General features: G+C 42.0%; 3 protein-coding genes across 5 annotated transcripts in view; 1 reads left to right on the plus strand and 2 right to left on the minus strand.

The window, feature by feature from the left end:
* LOC106591126 (interleukin-2 receptor subunit beta) overlaps nt 1-3,035 on the minus strand; it is a 39,143-nt gene extending 36,108 nt beyond the window's left edge. For all 3 annotated transcript variants that reach the window (XM_014182324.2, XM_045708579.1, XM_045708569.1), the window contains exon 1: nt 2,787-3,035. The gene's annotated coding sequence lies outside the window, so the exon portion shown is untranslated. The remainder of the gene's footprint in view (nt 1-2,786) is intronic.
* Nucleotides 3,036-3,441: 406 nt separating this feature from the next.
* LOC106590923 (3-mercaptopyruvate sulfurtransferase) lies at nt 3,442-6,906 on the minus strand (the record flags this gene model as incomplete). The annotated part of the gene is made up of 2 exons (XM_014182097.2): nt 3,442-4,380; nt 6,225-6,906. Coding segments are annotated over 2 exons (993 nt in total), but the record flags the coding sequence as incomplete, so codon positions are not given.
* A 479-nt stretch (nt 6,907-7,385) lies between these two features.
* LOC106591120 (active regulator of SIRT1) lies at nt 7,386-12,539 on the plus strand. The gene is made up of 4 exons (XM_014182309.2): nt 7,386-7,605; nt 9,521-9,703; nt 11,028-11,125; nt 11,447-12,539. Exons 1-4 carry the CDS (start codon nt 7,551-7,553, stop codon nt 11,594-11,596), a joined length of 486 nt encoding a protein of 161 aa, XP_014037784.1. The 5' UTR covers nt 7,386-7,550; the 3' UTR covers nt 11,597-12,539.
* Nucleotides 12,540-14,451: the final 1,912 nt, after the last annotated feature.

Consider the following 14,451-nt stretch of genomic DNA (forward strand, 5'->3'; position numbering starts at 1 on the left):
TCCCAAACCTCATACTAACACCCCCGTCCCTCCTCCTCTCTTCTCTACCTCTCTTCTCATCCTCTCTTCTCATCCTCTCTTCTCATCCTCTCCCAAACCAAACCTCATACTAACACCCCTGTCCCTTCCTCCTCTCTTCTTTATCTCTCTTCTCTTCCTCTCCCAAACCAAACCTCATACTAACACCCCCTCCATTCTTCTTCTTATCATGAACACCTCTCATCCTCTCCCCCCCTCTCTTTTTTGACTGGTTCTACACTATACTCAAAGAAAAATAGGGGATATCTAGAACCTAAAGGGGTTCTTAGGCTGTCCTTATAGGAGAACTGTTTGAAGAACCATTTTTGGTTCTAGATAGAACCCTTTTGGTTTCTTTCCACAGAGGGTTCTACACGGAACCAAAAAGGGTTCTCCTATGGGGACAGCCACTGAACCCTTTGAACCATTTTTTCTAAGAGTATATACCCACTCACTCCCTCACTGGCAGTGTCTGAAATCTGGCTTGCCTACTACTTGCATACTGTGTGATAATCTGTGTACTAATGGTACTACATACTATTTAGAACGTGCTGTTTAGTATACATGTATACAGTCAGCAACAAATAACAGAAAACAAACTTCATCCTAGTGAGAATGTGTCATCTGAAGCACAACTGTGTTGATTCCAGCCATTCCTTCATTTTGGTAGGGCAAGTACCCTCAGCTGATTATCAGCTGTTGTCAGACACACGTAGATTTCAAAACATGATTCTGTTCCTCAATAGTGTGCAGTGAATTCTACTAGATGAAAAAACTAAATCAGTATGACATGCTGGTATTTAAAGAATACTACAGTTTTGACATTTCACAAACTATAAAACTTTTTCACAGTCCAAATGCTACTATTTAGAATGTTGTGGTGTTTAGACATGGCCACTCACATCTCTGACTCCCCCCTCCCCATCTTCTCTCTGACTCCCCCCTCCCCCTCCCCATTGTCGCTCTGACTCCCCCCTCCCCCTCACCCTCGTCTCTGACTCCTCCCTCCCCCTCTTCTCTCTGACTCCCCCCTCCCCCTCTTCTCTCTGACTCCCCCTCCCTCTCCGACTTCCTTCCCACCAACACTCACTCCCTGACTCTCCCCTCCCCTCCCCCTCCTGTCTTTGACTTCCTCTGTACCTGTGGCTGGGTGTGTACATCCTGTCCTACTTAAACACTGGGCCAAATCAACCCCTTGGTTACATCCTGACTGGCACCCTTGTTCCCTATAGAGTGCACTATATACCCTAGAGGCCCTGGTTAAAAGTAGTACAGGGGTGCCATTTGGAACACACTCCTAAGCCCCTCCACAATGAGGACAATGGTCTCCAGTTCAACCGTACCTCAACCCACAAGGTGTGCAGGGTTTTGTTCTAGTTCTATATGAACATCCTGTCCAAGTAAACCCAGGCCCAGATCAGCTCCTAGTCCTCTACATAATAAAGCCCTAATCAACCCTCAGCCCCCTCTATAATAAAGCCCTAATCAACCCCTAGACCACTCTATAATAAAGCCCTAATCAGCCCCTAGCCCCCTCCGTAATTAAGCCCTAATCAAACCCTAGCCCCCTCTGTAATGAAGCCCTATTCATCCCTTAGTCCCCTACATAATGAAGCCCTAATGAACCCCTAGCCCCCTCGATGATGAGGCCCTAATAAGCCCTTAGCCCCCTCCATTATGAGGCCATAGACAGCCCATATACCCCTCCATAATGAAGCCCGCATCATCCCTCAGCAACCTCCGTAATGAGGCCCTAATCAACTCCTAGCCCCCTCCACAATGATGACAGTGGTCTTCAACCTTGATCCTAGAAATCTAAAGGGTGTGCAGGGTTTTGGTGCAGCCCAGCACTAACACAGAACAAAAAGGCTGGCATATAGTACAGGAGTATATCAAATATAGAATATATATTTAGAAAAAGATATGCACAAAGCTTGAAAAAGTGATTAAAAGCCTTGAGTTCTCTGGGACCAGGATGGAAGAATACTGTGTTAGCGCATAGCCTAGATGTCTCAATGGCCCCAAGGATTGGAGAGGCGTACGCAATATTGTAACAACTCCGCTCTCTGTGCATCTCTTAAGTGGTAATAGTAATCATCAGTACCATGATTTTACATTTTTTATTTTATATTTAAACCTTTAACTAGGCAAGTCAGTTAAGAACAAATTATTATTGACAATGACGGCCTACCAAAAGGCCTTCTGCGGGGACGGGGGCTGGGATTAAAAATAAATTAAATAAAAATATAGGACAAAACACACATCATGACAAGAGAGACAACAAAACACTACATAAAGAGAGACCTAAGAGAACCTAGCATGGCAGCAACACATAACACAGCATGGTAGCAACAAAATGATCATGACCTCAACTGTGTAATACTGTGTCTTCCAAATGATCACACTCAAACCCACACATGGGCAAACACACAGGCAGAGTAGCTTTTCTTGATTGAACAACAAATGTAATCCATAACCACCTGAATACATCACAGATGTTGGATCTTCATTTGAGCCAGTTTGCTACAGCAGCAACCGGAAATGTGAATTATAATTAATGGACATTTTTTGTAGGGGTTGATACCTTCTTGTTAGGGCAAATCTAGTCTGACAAAGAGGAAATTAAACTTTAGAAGCCTTATTTAACCTTAATTACACTACAAGTTTACATTTTCTACTGTGCAGGAAAATTCTCAGCAACAAAAGATTGATCAAATTAAGATCCTATATATGAATATTCAAAGAGAGCACCAGTCAGAGAGCCTTACCTTGTGTAGTGGACCTTCTTGTAGTGTCAGAAACACCGGCTTCTCAATGCTCTACGTTTGAGTTACATTTCACTCTGAACTGAAGGACATGTGCTTAATGATGAATCAGTTTCTTGTCTCAATTGGTCACCACTGAATGATTCAGCCCCATTAATGACGAGAAAAACATCTGCCTGCTTTCTCCGAAAAGTAAACGAGTGAACAGAAAAGAGATTGCTGACTGAAAAGGGATTTTTGTGGCTTCACATAGTTTCAACTGAAACCACATACGTCATCAACGCTGCTATCTGTACTTGCTTTCCTTTGTCAGAAGCGGGGGTGGAGAATTTTCTGGTAAAAATGTAAGTTCTTCTTTCGGTCTGTTCTTTTTTCTAAAGCGTCAGATATCACTTCTGCTATTGTGAAATTTTAAGAAGTGTAAAAAAATGTTTTATTAAATATTCCTTTCTGAAAATAACAGGTGCAAAAGCTTTGAAAGCAACTTGTGATGTGAGGTAATGAAAGAGCGAGCAAGAGAGAACAGACGTTTTGCTGCCCTCAAGTGGACAAAGTATGACTAGAGTATGGCCTTGGTGTAACAAGTAGTTGATTTTCCACAGGTGCTTTTCTCCTCCACAAGAAACTATGAAAAGAGACTGTTCATTACATGTTAGTCTTCCTTCAACCGTATCCAGGTGCTTTATTCATATAGAAAAAGAGCGGTTTAATAGTTATTACAGAACTTATTTTTAATATCAGATGCATACAACAATTCAACCATGTTAACAAATAAAATAAAAATCAGTGACATTAAAACATTGATTGATATTTACTACATTCATATGACTAGAGAATGTCTTAGGGTTTGTGTAGGCGTGTGGGGTTCAGCCATCTGTACGTGAGGACCAGACCCACACACTGTTTAGCAGAGATACTGGATTGTCCAGTGGGGCCACCCACTTCCCCTCGTGTTGAGGAAATCATAGTGATGTCATTGTCTGACGTGTGAATGGTAAGGCTTATGAAAGACTGACTAACTGACGTGAATTCAAACGCCAACTGACCTATGACATGTGATCGTCACCAGCCCCCCTCTAGTCCAAACAGTAATATACAGTTACCCCCAGACACTGACCTAAGGCTAGTTTTACATTGCTCCTTAAGAATTGAGGGTACGCTGATTCTAGATCTGTGCCTACGGGGTGGGGTGGTGGGGTAAGGAAGTTTCTAACCATTGTCCAATAATCCTCCAATCACAGCAAGCTTCCTCCCTCCCCATCCAATCACACATTCCTCTTCCTCCCTCATTCAAACACAGGGGAGTGTTTCCCAAACCCCACGGAGATCACATGCTCAGGCACGGCGCGGGTGTACCACTCGGACCACGCCCCGTCGTACACAGACACCCCAGGGTGCCCGCACTCGTGGGCAGCGAGAGCCACGTGGGAGGCAGTGACACCCGACCCACAGGACACGCAGAGCGGGTGGGAGAGGTCGACACCAGCCTGGGTGAACATGGTCTGGAGGTCTTCACGGGGATGGAGGTGACCGGGCGCAGAGAGGAAGGAGGAGAAGGGCATGCTGATGGAGCCAGGGATGTGGCCTGGCTCAGTATCTGAAAGAGAGGAAGAGCATGAATGGGTGACAAAAAGGACAAACAGAGGGAAAGGGTTAGTGCTGCTGGGTGAATTTCCACAGTCTAAAAATGCTCCCTCTTCCTGTGTCGTTTCCATGCAAATAGAGAATTCTCAAGAGATCAAAGTCCCCAGCCGGAGAGATACTTATAGGCAGACGAACACTGAAATGTGTGAAAGAGCACGTATGTAATGTGTGTGTAGGACAACTTCAAAATAAATAAAGTACAGCCACATAAGACCTTATCGCCATAGAGGTAAATTAGAACACCTGGAACGGCTAGAGCGTCACAACAAGGTAGATTAGAACACCTGGAACGGCTAGAGCGTCACATCAAGGTAGATTAGAACACCTGGAACGGCTACAGCGTCACAACAAGGTAGATTAGAACACCTGGAACGGCTACAGCGTCACAACAAGGTAGATTAGAACACCTGGAACGGCTAGAGCGTCACAACAAGGTAGATTAGAACACCTGGAACGGCTACAGCGTCACAACAAGGTAGATTAGAACACCTGGAACGGCTACAGCGTCACAACAAGGTAGATTAGAACACCTGGAACGGCTACAGCGTCACAACAAGGTAGATTAGAACACCTGGAACGGCTAGAGCGTCACAACAAGGTAGATTAGAACACCTAGAATGGATAGAGCATCACAACAAGGGGTATGCTCTAAACTGGTACAATACCAATCAAGTGCAACAGTCAAATCTACAGAATTCTATTCAGACTACTACTATAATGTTGTGTTTCCATTCTGTTCACTAGCGTGCGTGCGCATGCATGCGGTACACAATTGTGCTGACAGATGTTCTGATTTATGACCCAACCTCCCATGTTTGCTTATCAGCTTGTGCAAACAAAGGAGGCCTATGGCTTGCGTCTGCAAACGTCATCTTGTGCAAAGCCTTGCTTCCTCTGTCCTCGTCTCCTCAATTCCACTCAAAGCTTATTGGAGGAAGAGGACGGAAGGAAGGACCTTGGATCCTCTCCTCCAATGAGCTTTGGAGAGGAATTGAGGAAACAAGGACAGAGGAAGAAAGGATTTGACAGGCAGCAAGAAACATGTCAGACCAAGCGTGCATCCCAAATCGCACCCCATTTCCTACATAGGGCTCTGGTCCAAAGTAGTGCACCACAGGATGCAGCCAGTGTACAAGGAGGAAGTCACACGTTCAGCAGCTCTGTGCCTCAGGGACAGATGAAGCCCACATCCCATAGATAACAACACACACCCATTATCTACCTCAACATGACAGCTGAGAGAAACTGGATCATCTAACATGAGCAATCTGTCAGTCTATTGTGTTGTTGATTATGGGTCCTCATTGGAGGAAGAGATCCAGAGGATTGGAGGAGAGGAGTGGGCTACTCAGTGATCAGTAGTTGGTCTAGGCCTATTTATTATAGGGCAAAGGGGTTGTTGTTTATGTCCCCCACCGTTGGAACCCTGTTGGCCTACCAGCAGAATTGATCAAATGCTAAATGAGCTATTAATAAGGTGACATGAGCAGGCCTCCGTACTTGAAGTTATGGCTAGTTATACACCCATTCATTGTAGGCTACACCTTTCTTGTGTTTATATCTTTTTTTTCTTTGTTTTCTTAAAGTTTTTTTAACTCGGCATTATTGGGAAAGGGTAAGCAAACATTTCACGGTAAAGTCTACACCCGTTGTTTTCGGCACGTGACAAATACATTTGATTTCACCTGACGTATTTACAGTGGGTGAAATAACATCAATACACTTTCAGTGTGTGTGTGTGTGTGTGTGTGTGTGTGTGTTTGTGTGTGTGTGTGTGTGTGTGTGTGTGTTGCTCACTGTCTCTAGGTTCTGGATCCACCCCTCTGAATCTCCCCCCTGGTCTGGCATCGACCACCTGAAATTCTTTACCATCCAGATTATCCAGAATGTCCTCGTACGTCTTCACCCATGAGCGGTTCAAATAGGCCCTAAACTCGGTCGGCTCGGGTCGGGAGTACGGGTCACTCACTGGAAGTCCCTCGTTCGCCCAGTTTTTGAGTCCTCCATTCAGAACAGAGACAGAACTGTGGCCGAAAACTCGGAACATCCACCAAACTCGAGGCGCAGAGAACGCGCCGAAGTTGCTAGCATCGTAGACCACGACGTGCGTATCGTTTCCAATTCCCAAATTTCCAACATAATCTGCAAAAATGCGCTCGGACGGCAGCATATGATCCAGCGGAGAAGTTTTGTCGCAGCACTGGTCTATGTCAAAGAAGGCTGCACCCGGGATATGCCTCTTTTTGAATTCGGTCTTGGCGTTGCGCCTGAGTTTGGGTAAGTACCAAGACGTGTCCAAGACGCGGAGTTTGGGTCCGACCCGTTGGTCTTTGACGGCATCGAGAAGCCACTTGGATGCGACGATGCCCTCGCATGGAGCGCCATGGTTGTTCGTGTAATTCCCGACGGTTGCAAAGGTGATACAGGTAGAACGAGGGACGGTTGTTATGAAGCGAGAGAGAAAGCTGTCCCGGGAGAAATATCACGCCCCCAATGCACAGCCTGTAGTTACAGCTGAAAGTGAATGGGGGCGTTACCATATGGCCAACAGACATTCATCAAAATTAACAGCACGGCAATTTTATATAAATTGGCTACTCGGTATTTCAGTCATGTTTTTTTATTTTATTCATATGGAATTGTGCGTAATTTGTAATATTGTATTTACAAAAACATATATAGACAAAAACATATGACAACTTAACATTTACATACATTTCCAAAAACATTAATGGCATCACACTTGCTCAGACCCACATTTTCCCACCGTATCCATAACCAATTCATATAGGATCAGATCATGAACTTTATAAAGCATGTATTTTAATAATGTCTAAATAATAATAAGGCTAAATAACCTCATTAACATGACCTTATGTGTTTTCTATGACATGTCATCATTTTTCCAAAAGCGAAAGGTATTTTGACAACAATCCGGAACCATTTTGTGATGGTTCACTTTGAAAATAGTTTCACCCGAGTAGTGATCCCCAAACACTGTTCGCCGGATGTTGAACTCACATGTTATTTTTTATAGAAGCAATATAGTTTTGCTAGATTTGCTGGAGAAATCTTAACGTTTACTCACATGTTTGTTATTTAAAAAGTAAAGTGCATATCAACATGTCGGCATCAATGATTCGGAGGGGACTGGAGTTGCTAAGCGATGACATAAAAGGTAAATTATCTACAGTAACCACGGTTTCATTAGTTAGTTGGGTCATTCCTACTTTGAGGTGCATTTTCTGCCCCTAGGAAATATCAGTTCTTATTTAGTGTAAAGTGTGCATTCCAAAGGCTTTAAGTATAATGTCAGGTGATATGTACCTTAAAAACACAAAAATATGGATTCTGAAAGGGAATTTTATGCTTTACAAAAACAAAAAGGTCAGTGGATGTAGGCGTTGTTGCCACGTCCCCAGGTGTTATTTATCAACTTCCACAAGAAGTGGAACGTTTTTTCATGATAATTGTATTTATTATATATGTTCTGTTTTTCCCTGATATCACTTTCCACCCGTTTAGTTTGTTGTAATTCTCCATTTAAGAAAACAACCCCTTCCTACAATGACACCACATTCAGGAAATGTCATAATTTCTTTGATGGGAAAACTATGGTACAAAGCTAAATAAATATGAACACTCAGCTTTATCTGTTTGTCCATGTTTCATGTTAGTCTGTATGTCCAACTCATAAATGTTCACCCTGTTAGGCAAAATTATAGAGAGAAAATATATTTGATAGAGAAGTTAAAATCCTGTTCAAGTGTTCACCATTATGCGAGCTCAATCTTGCTCATTCATAGAGCTATGGCAAATTTAGGCAAAACATTTCAACCCAGTTAGAATTATGCACCTAACAAATTGGAAAATGCGCCCAAAAAGTTCCTGAGCTTGACCCGCATGTTTTTTGGAAAGTCAAACATCCTTTTTCTGATAGGAAAAAAAATATGTGTGCGTGTTCTAAAGTTTTGAGGTCCAAATGACACCGCATTGTGGGAATGACTGAGCTAGCTATGTTAGCTTCGATGCAACCAAGATCGTGTCCAGCACAATGTAAATAGTCTCTTGGTTGCATCGAAGCTATAGCTATCTATGAAACACCAAGGGCACAGGTTGAGAGCAGTTTATGACAATTCAATTGGCTTTCCAGACGTAGATCTTTAGTTCGGTGATGTTCCTATTTATTGCAGATAAACGACATACAGCTACTTTGCATAATATAAATACCGAAATGTCACAACGTGAAAGAAAGGTGCATTTCATACGTGTTGTAGTGAGACCCGTTCGACTTTATCGTGAAACGCTTACTTATGATCCCTTCCCCAACACTGCATAGTTAAAAAGTACGGAAAAAATATATAATTAGCTAAAAAAAACAATAGGAAAATAGTAGCTAACACAATGGAATAACAATAACGAGGCTATATACAAGGAGTACCGGTACTGAGTCAATGTGCAGGGGTACGAGGTAGTAATATGTACATGTAGGTTGGGGTAAAAGTGACAAGGCAATCAGCATAGATAATAAACAGAGTAGCCACAACATGTGTGAAAGTGTATCTGTGTGTGTGAGCGTGTGTATGTATGTAGTGTGTTGCGAGTGTCAGTGTTGTGAGTGTGCATAGAGTCAGTGCACAAAAAAGGGGGTGGGTCAATGTAAATAGTCCGGGTAGCCATTTGATGAACTGTTAAGCAGTCTTATGGCTTGGGGATATAAGCTGTTCAGGAGATGTTTGCAGCTGTAGAACTTTGAGGATCTGAGGGCCCATGCCAAATCTTTTCAGCTTCCTGAGGGGGAAGAGGCGTTATCGTGCCCTCTTCACAACTATGTTTCTATGTTTGGACCATGTTAGGGTTCACATTGTTACAGTATTTATTCTATGCAAAGTAGTGTCATCTGTGGTAACACTTCCTGGTCACCACTGTGTGCCTATTTACACGTGACCTATTAGCCCGTGTGAAACATCCCTAGACAGACCACATACACAACACACATGAGCACATAATATAAGCAGTCCAAAATGTCTCCTACACAAATGTCTCTCTCTCACTCCCCCTTTCTCCCTCCCTATCTCCCTCTGCGGTGTCAGATGGTAGCAAGAAGCAGAAGAGCGCGGCCAAGAAGAAGCACACACCGAGCAAGGCCGAGGTGATGGGCCTGGTGAGCACCAACCGTCAGGGCGTCAGCAGGCAGGTCCGGCGGCTGCAGGGGCGTCTCGGTCCGGGGAAGAGCAAGGCCACCGTCAAAGATAAGAGGATCAAGTCTGCCGTCGGTGAGTGGCTCAACGCGTTCAGAGGCACAAAGCATTTCTGTGCACTGTGCAGAAAAACGAACACATTAATTCATGTAGGGATGGTCTGGTACATATAAATATAGTCTAGTAATTATTTTGCTATGGTCTCTGTTCATGCTATTTCTATGTTCTGGTTGATGTCATGCAACTAGCTAGAATGTTTTTTTTTTTTTCTTGGGTTGAGGATCATGCTCTTCTCTTAGCTATTTGTTGACTTGTGTGTCTGAAGAAGGAAACTAGTCTGTCTGTGAAACTGGTGTCAGTGTATCAGCTTCCTGGTGTAGTCCAGGGGAATTCAACTCTTACCCTATGAGATATTAATGAATTATACCCACCTGGTGTCCCAGGTCTATTGTTTTTGCTCACAGGGTCGAAACATAATTACAAATAATTTGTAGACTGCAAATGAGTGGTGTAAAAATACTTTAAAGTACTACTTAAGTAGTTTTTTTGGGTATCTGTACTTTACCTTAATATTTGTAACTACTTTTACTTAAACTCATTCCTAAAGGAAATGATGTACATTTTACTCCATATGTTTTCCCTGACACCCAAAAGTACTCTTTACAATTTGAATGTTTAGCAAGACAGAACATGGTCCAATTCACACACTTTTCAAGAGGACATCCCTGGTCATTACTACTGCCTCTGATCTAGCAGACTAACTAATCACAAATGCTTCGTTTGTAAATGATGTCTGAGTGAAAAATAACACATTGTGCCTACTGGTTTGCTTAATATAAGTAATTAGAAATGATTCCTCATTTTGATACTTAAGTACACCTGAGTCATTTTCTATTAAGGTATCTTTACTTTTACTCAAGTATGACAATTGGGGACTTTTTCAACCACTGCTGCATATTGACCGCAAGAAGCCCAAACGGATATAATATTTGACTAAAACATAATAATTTCTAACCTTGCTTACATTTGTATACGATCACATACAGTATCTCTTTATTATATGTGGGAATACTTTGGAACCTGAAAATGAAAATCACTTGGAGCTGATTTGCGTTTGTTTTTACAGTCTGTCCAATAATAAAAATGAAACGCTAATCAAATCAATAGAATCACACGGGCCGCCAGTTGAGGAACCCTGGTCTAGTCTGTCTGTATACCTGGTGTCAGTGTGTCAGCCTCGTGGGCCAACTCCTTACCATCCTCTTTTGTCTCCATCTTGTGTTTCTGTAGATTATGCGTAGGCCTTCTGTGCAAACTCCTCAGGTCATATCATTTAGTGTCTGTGTCATGGACTTTGTCTTGACCTCTGAACTGTGATGTCATGTCTTTGTGTTTCCAGAGGAGTTCAGGAAGAAGCAGGGGAAGAGCCATCTGAGCTCCAACCTGCTGTACTTCCTGGGGACGGGCTTCAGAGCTACAGACTCCGACACTATGAAGGTAAGAGACAGTCTGACAGTTCAAATCTAACTACTACTACTATGGAGGATAGTTGGTTCAGGTCTTTGGTTCCTGTCATGACTTTTGATTGATTTGGTCAAATAACTGCAGATACATTTGGATTGTGTTCATTAAAACGGGAAAATGTTTTAACATTTCGAAACGGAAAGCAAAAATGTCGTGTTTTATTTTATTGGATAGGTCCTATCCCTGTTTCAGTCCATTTGTCTTGTAAGTGCCTAATGAACGTGACCCTCTTATGGGTGAATCACACAGTGTAAGAAATTAAGATAAACTGTCTCCCCTCTTATTCCCCTTCAGATCGTCAACCAGAATTTGGGCCGGCAGTCTCGACACCGTCCGGACCGCCCGGTCAAGAAAGCCCCCAAGGAGAAGTCTGTGTTCACAGAGGATGAGTTCCAACAGTTCCAGAAGGAATACTTTGGCAGAACTGTGGAGGAGGGGAACTAGACAGATTCTAGTTCCAGAGACTTAAGGCTGCTTTCCAATTCCAGAGGTGTGCGCTTCACACTCCTTGCCATGGATTGCAAATTTCACCATTGTTAAAGGTCTAATGCAGCCGTATTTCAATATCGACTAATTTATGGGTAACAATTAAGTATCTTACTGTGATTGTTTTTAAAATAACATGGTCAAAGATAAACAAAAATACCTTCTTAGCAAAGAGCAATTTCTCAAACAATTATCTTCCCATGACTGTCTGGGAGTGGTCTGAGTGGGGAGGGATAAAACTAGCTGTTATTGGCAGAGAGGTTGGAACTCTCTTATTGGTCTAGCAACTAATTTACCTGCTGGTGATGTCACCAGGCAGGCCAAAACTCCATCTCACCAAAACAGGCTGACATTTTAGGTGGTCTTTTCAAACAGCTTACTCTAACAGGGCATTTTCACAGTATTATTCCAACCTCCTAGGAGAGGGAGGGGGGAGAGAGGAAAAAAAACAGTAAAATCACATTTTGGACTGCAATGGGCCTTTTTAAATCCATGGGAGAATGTGGGTTTAGTTCCAGAGCCAATGAGGACTTGGTAAAGAGATCGGACACTTGACGGATTTTAATTTTTGGCCAAAGTACTTCACTTTGGACTTGGAATGTGATACTGCGCTACATGGACAACAAGTGACTGACTGTTAAGTGGCCTTGAGGCTCATTCCAAATTTGTTCTATTCATGCAGGAGAAAATAGTAAACTTTCAGAGAAACAAAAGTATTGTTTAAAACTTCATTTTCTACTTGTCTTCAAATCGATTTTCAGAGAATTTCTTCTTTCCTTGTGTTAAAAAGATGAAATCACAATGAACTAGAGTATGCTGTTTTATTAAGTGAATTTTTCAGAAAGTAAATGTCTTGTCCCTTTTGATTTGTAAACAATGAATAAAAGTATTTAGAACAATGTCTTGAAGCCTACACAAACTGATGCAGCAGTAGGGGTGTGACGGTCATGAAATTTGTGTTAGCCGTTAACTGTCATGTAAATCATTGCGCTGTCACAGTCATTTACCATTAACATAAACATGTTTTGTATCTCTGGGCATACAAGTCGCTGATGTGTGCCTTTGGAACCGCTACATTTCAAACAGTAATAATTCCATTTAATATTGACCATCACAAAAATGTTCCATTGTTTAGGCACGTCTTAACTAAGAAACATAATACAAATAAAATGTATTTCAAAAGAACGGAATAGCATATTCTGGGTGTATAGCCCCTGTATGCCAGGCTTACGCTGTTCTGTCTATGCACGATACTCCCACCCACCCAAAGTAATTAGACGGACGAAGATGATGCATAGTGAGGTCAGACAATGTAACCTTGATAATGACGTCACTACAAAGGCAATAGGAATTCCCATCAAACACTTCATTATGCTGTATAACAGACGCTTTCATCCAAACCGACATGTAGTCATGCGTGCATACATTTTACATATCGGTGGTCCTGGTATTCAAACCCACTACCCTGGTGTTACAAGCGCCGTGGTCTACCAATGGATTGAATTTAAATAAGCTGAATTCTGAGGATAAATGGTGATGGGAGTGCATCATCTTTAATCAATGGTGTAGACTAGAGATTTCCATTATGAATAGGCCCAACTCTCTTAGGCTGTGTTTACACAGCCACCCTAAAAACCCAAATCTGATTTTCTTTATAGACATTTTTTTTCTTCTGAATGTCCACATGTGAACCATATCAGATATGCACATTCACACTTGATGTAGCCTCTGAAGTAGCACACAGATTTCACTGTTCCTTTAAATTCTGGGGTGGTTGTCATGGTAACGACGGGTTGTAAAAATAATCTATAACTATAATTTCTAAACAAAACCTGAGTGTCCAGAGGTCGCATATAGAGAGCAATTAATAGTAGTCCTAATGGCGTCTTTTTGTAGGCACTAACTCCGTCATGGTTAGTTTGCCAACACCTATTGAACCCTTTCTGTGTTTACAAATATTGCCGTACGAGGGCGATGCGCGGAAGTTGGTGGCAGAACACGGAGTTCATATAGAACGCTAACAAAAAAATGCTGTGTACACGTTGCTTATGAGTGCATTTCACACTACTTTTGAATTATAATTGGGTTTTAAGTCTCATATAAATGTCCTGCTTAAAATAATGTTTGTGTCATCCTCGCAAATCAACTGCATTATACTTAAGCGCTTCAACCAGTAAAATGGCTCTTTAGCTAGCTTTTGCTACAGCCTATGTCTATGAGCATTCTAGCTAACAACTGTTGCATCCAAAATATTTATTTTGCTAAGATCATAACCAAATATAGTCTTAGCAACTGTTCAAGCTAGAATCAAAACATAATTGTAAGCGTATGTGAACCCCAAAAAGTTATGTTGTTTACAAGTAATAACGTAAATCTAGGCTATGTTGAATGGGCGCAGGTGGCGATGGCTTTCTTACTACAGCCAAGAGTCGCGTGACGTCAGTGTGTTGTGTATGGGAAAATGAATGGAGTTTTTGGATAAACACCGAAAATAAGGTCTGTGGTGAATACAGGCTTAGGAGATCTTATACGTTTTGTTCTATGAGAATCTTTATCAGCTAACGTCACTTTTTGTGAATTTTGAAGCATTTATGTAATCATATAAAGAACATAAAAAGCCTCATAATTCATAAAGGTCATGTTCACTGACGGATATTATCTCATAGAACAAAACGTATAAGATCTCCTAAGCCTGTGTTAACCTCAGACCTTATTTTTCGTCATTTATCCCAAACCCCTATTCTTTGTCCATTCATTTTCTCCATAGGAATGGCTGAACGAAGCAGAGGTAATTCATTTCCGTTTTTTAGGAC

The sequence above is a fragment of the Salmo salar genome, chromosome ssa02 (genome assembly GCF_905237065.1).
Source record: "Salmo salar chromosome ssa02, Ssal_v3.1, whole genome shotgun sequence".
In the NCBI taxonomy this organism is placed as follows: Eukaryota; Metazoa; Chordata; class Actinopteri; order Salmoniformes; family Salmonidae; genus Salmo; species Salmo salar.

Bases quoted from the DNA above. Each gene is read 5' to 3' on its own strand.
- LOC106591120 (XM_014182309.2), top strand. From the start codon at position 7,551: ATGTCGGCATCAATGATTCGGAGGGGACTGGAGTTGCTAAGCGATGAC. The intron at 9,704-11,027 runs GTGAGTGGCTCA...TTGTGTTTCCAG, and splicing joins GAGGATCAAGTCTGCCGTCG to AGGAGTTCAGGAAGAAGCAG. The intron at 11,126-11,446 runs GTAAGAGACAGT...ATTCCCCTTCAG, and splicing joins CAGACTCCGACACTATGAAG to ATCGTCAACCAGAATTTGGG.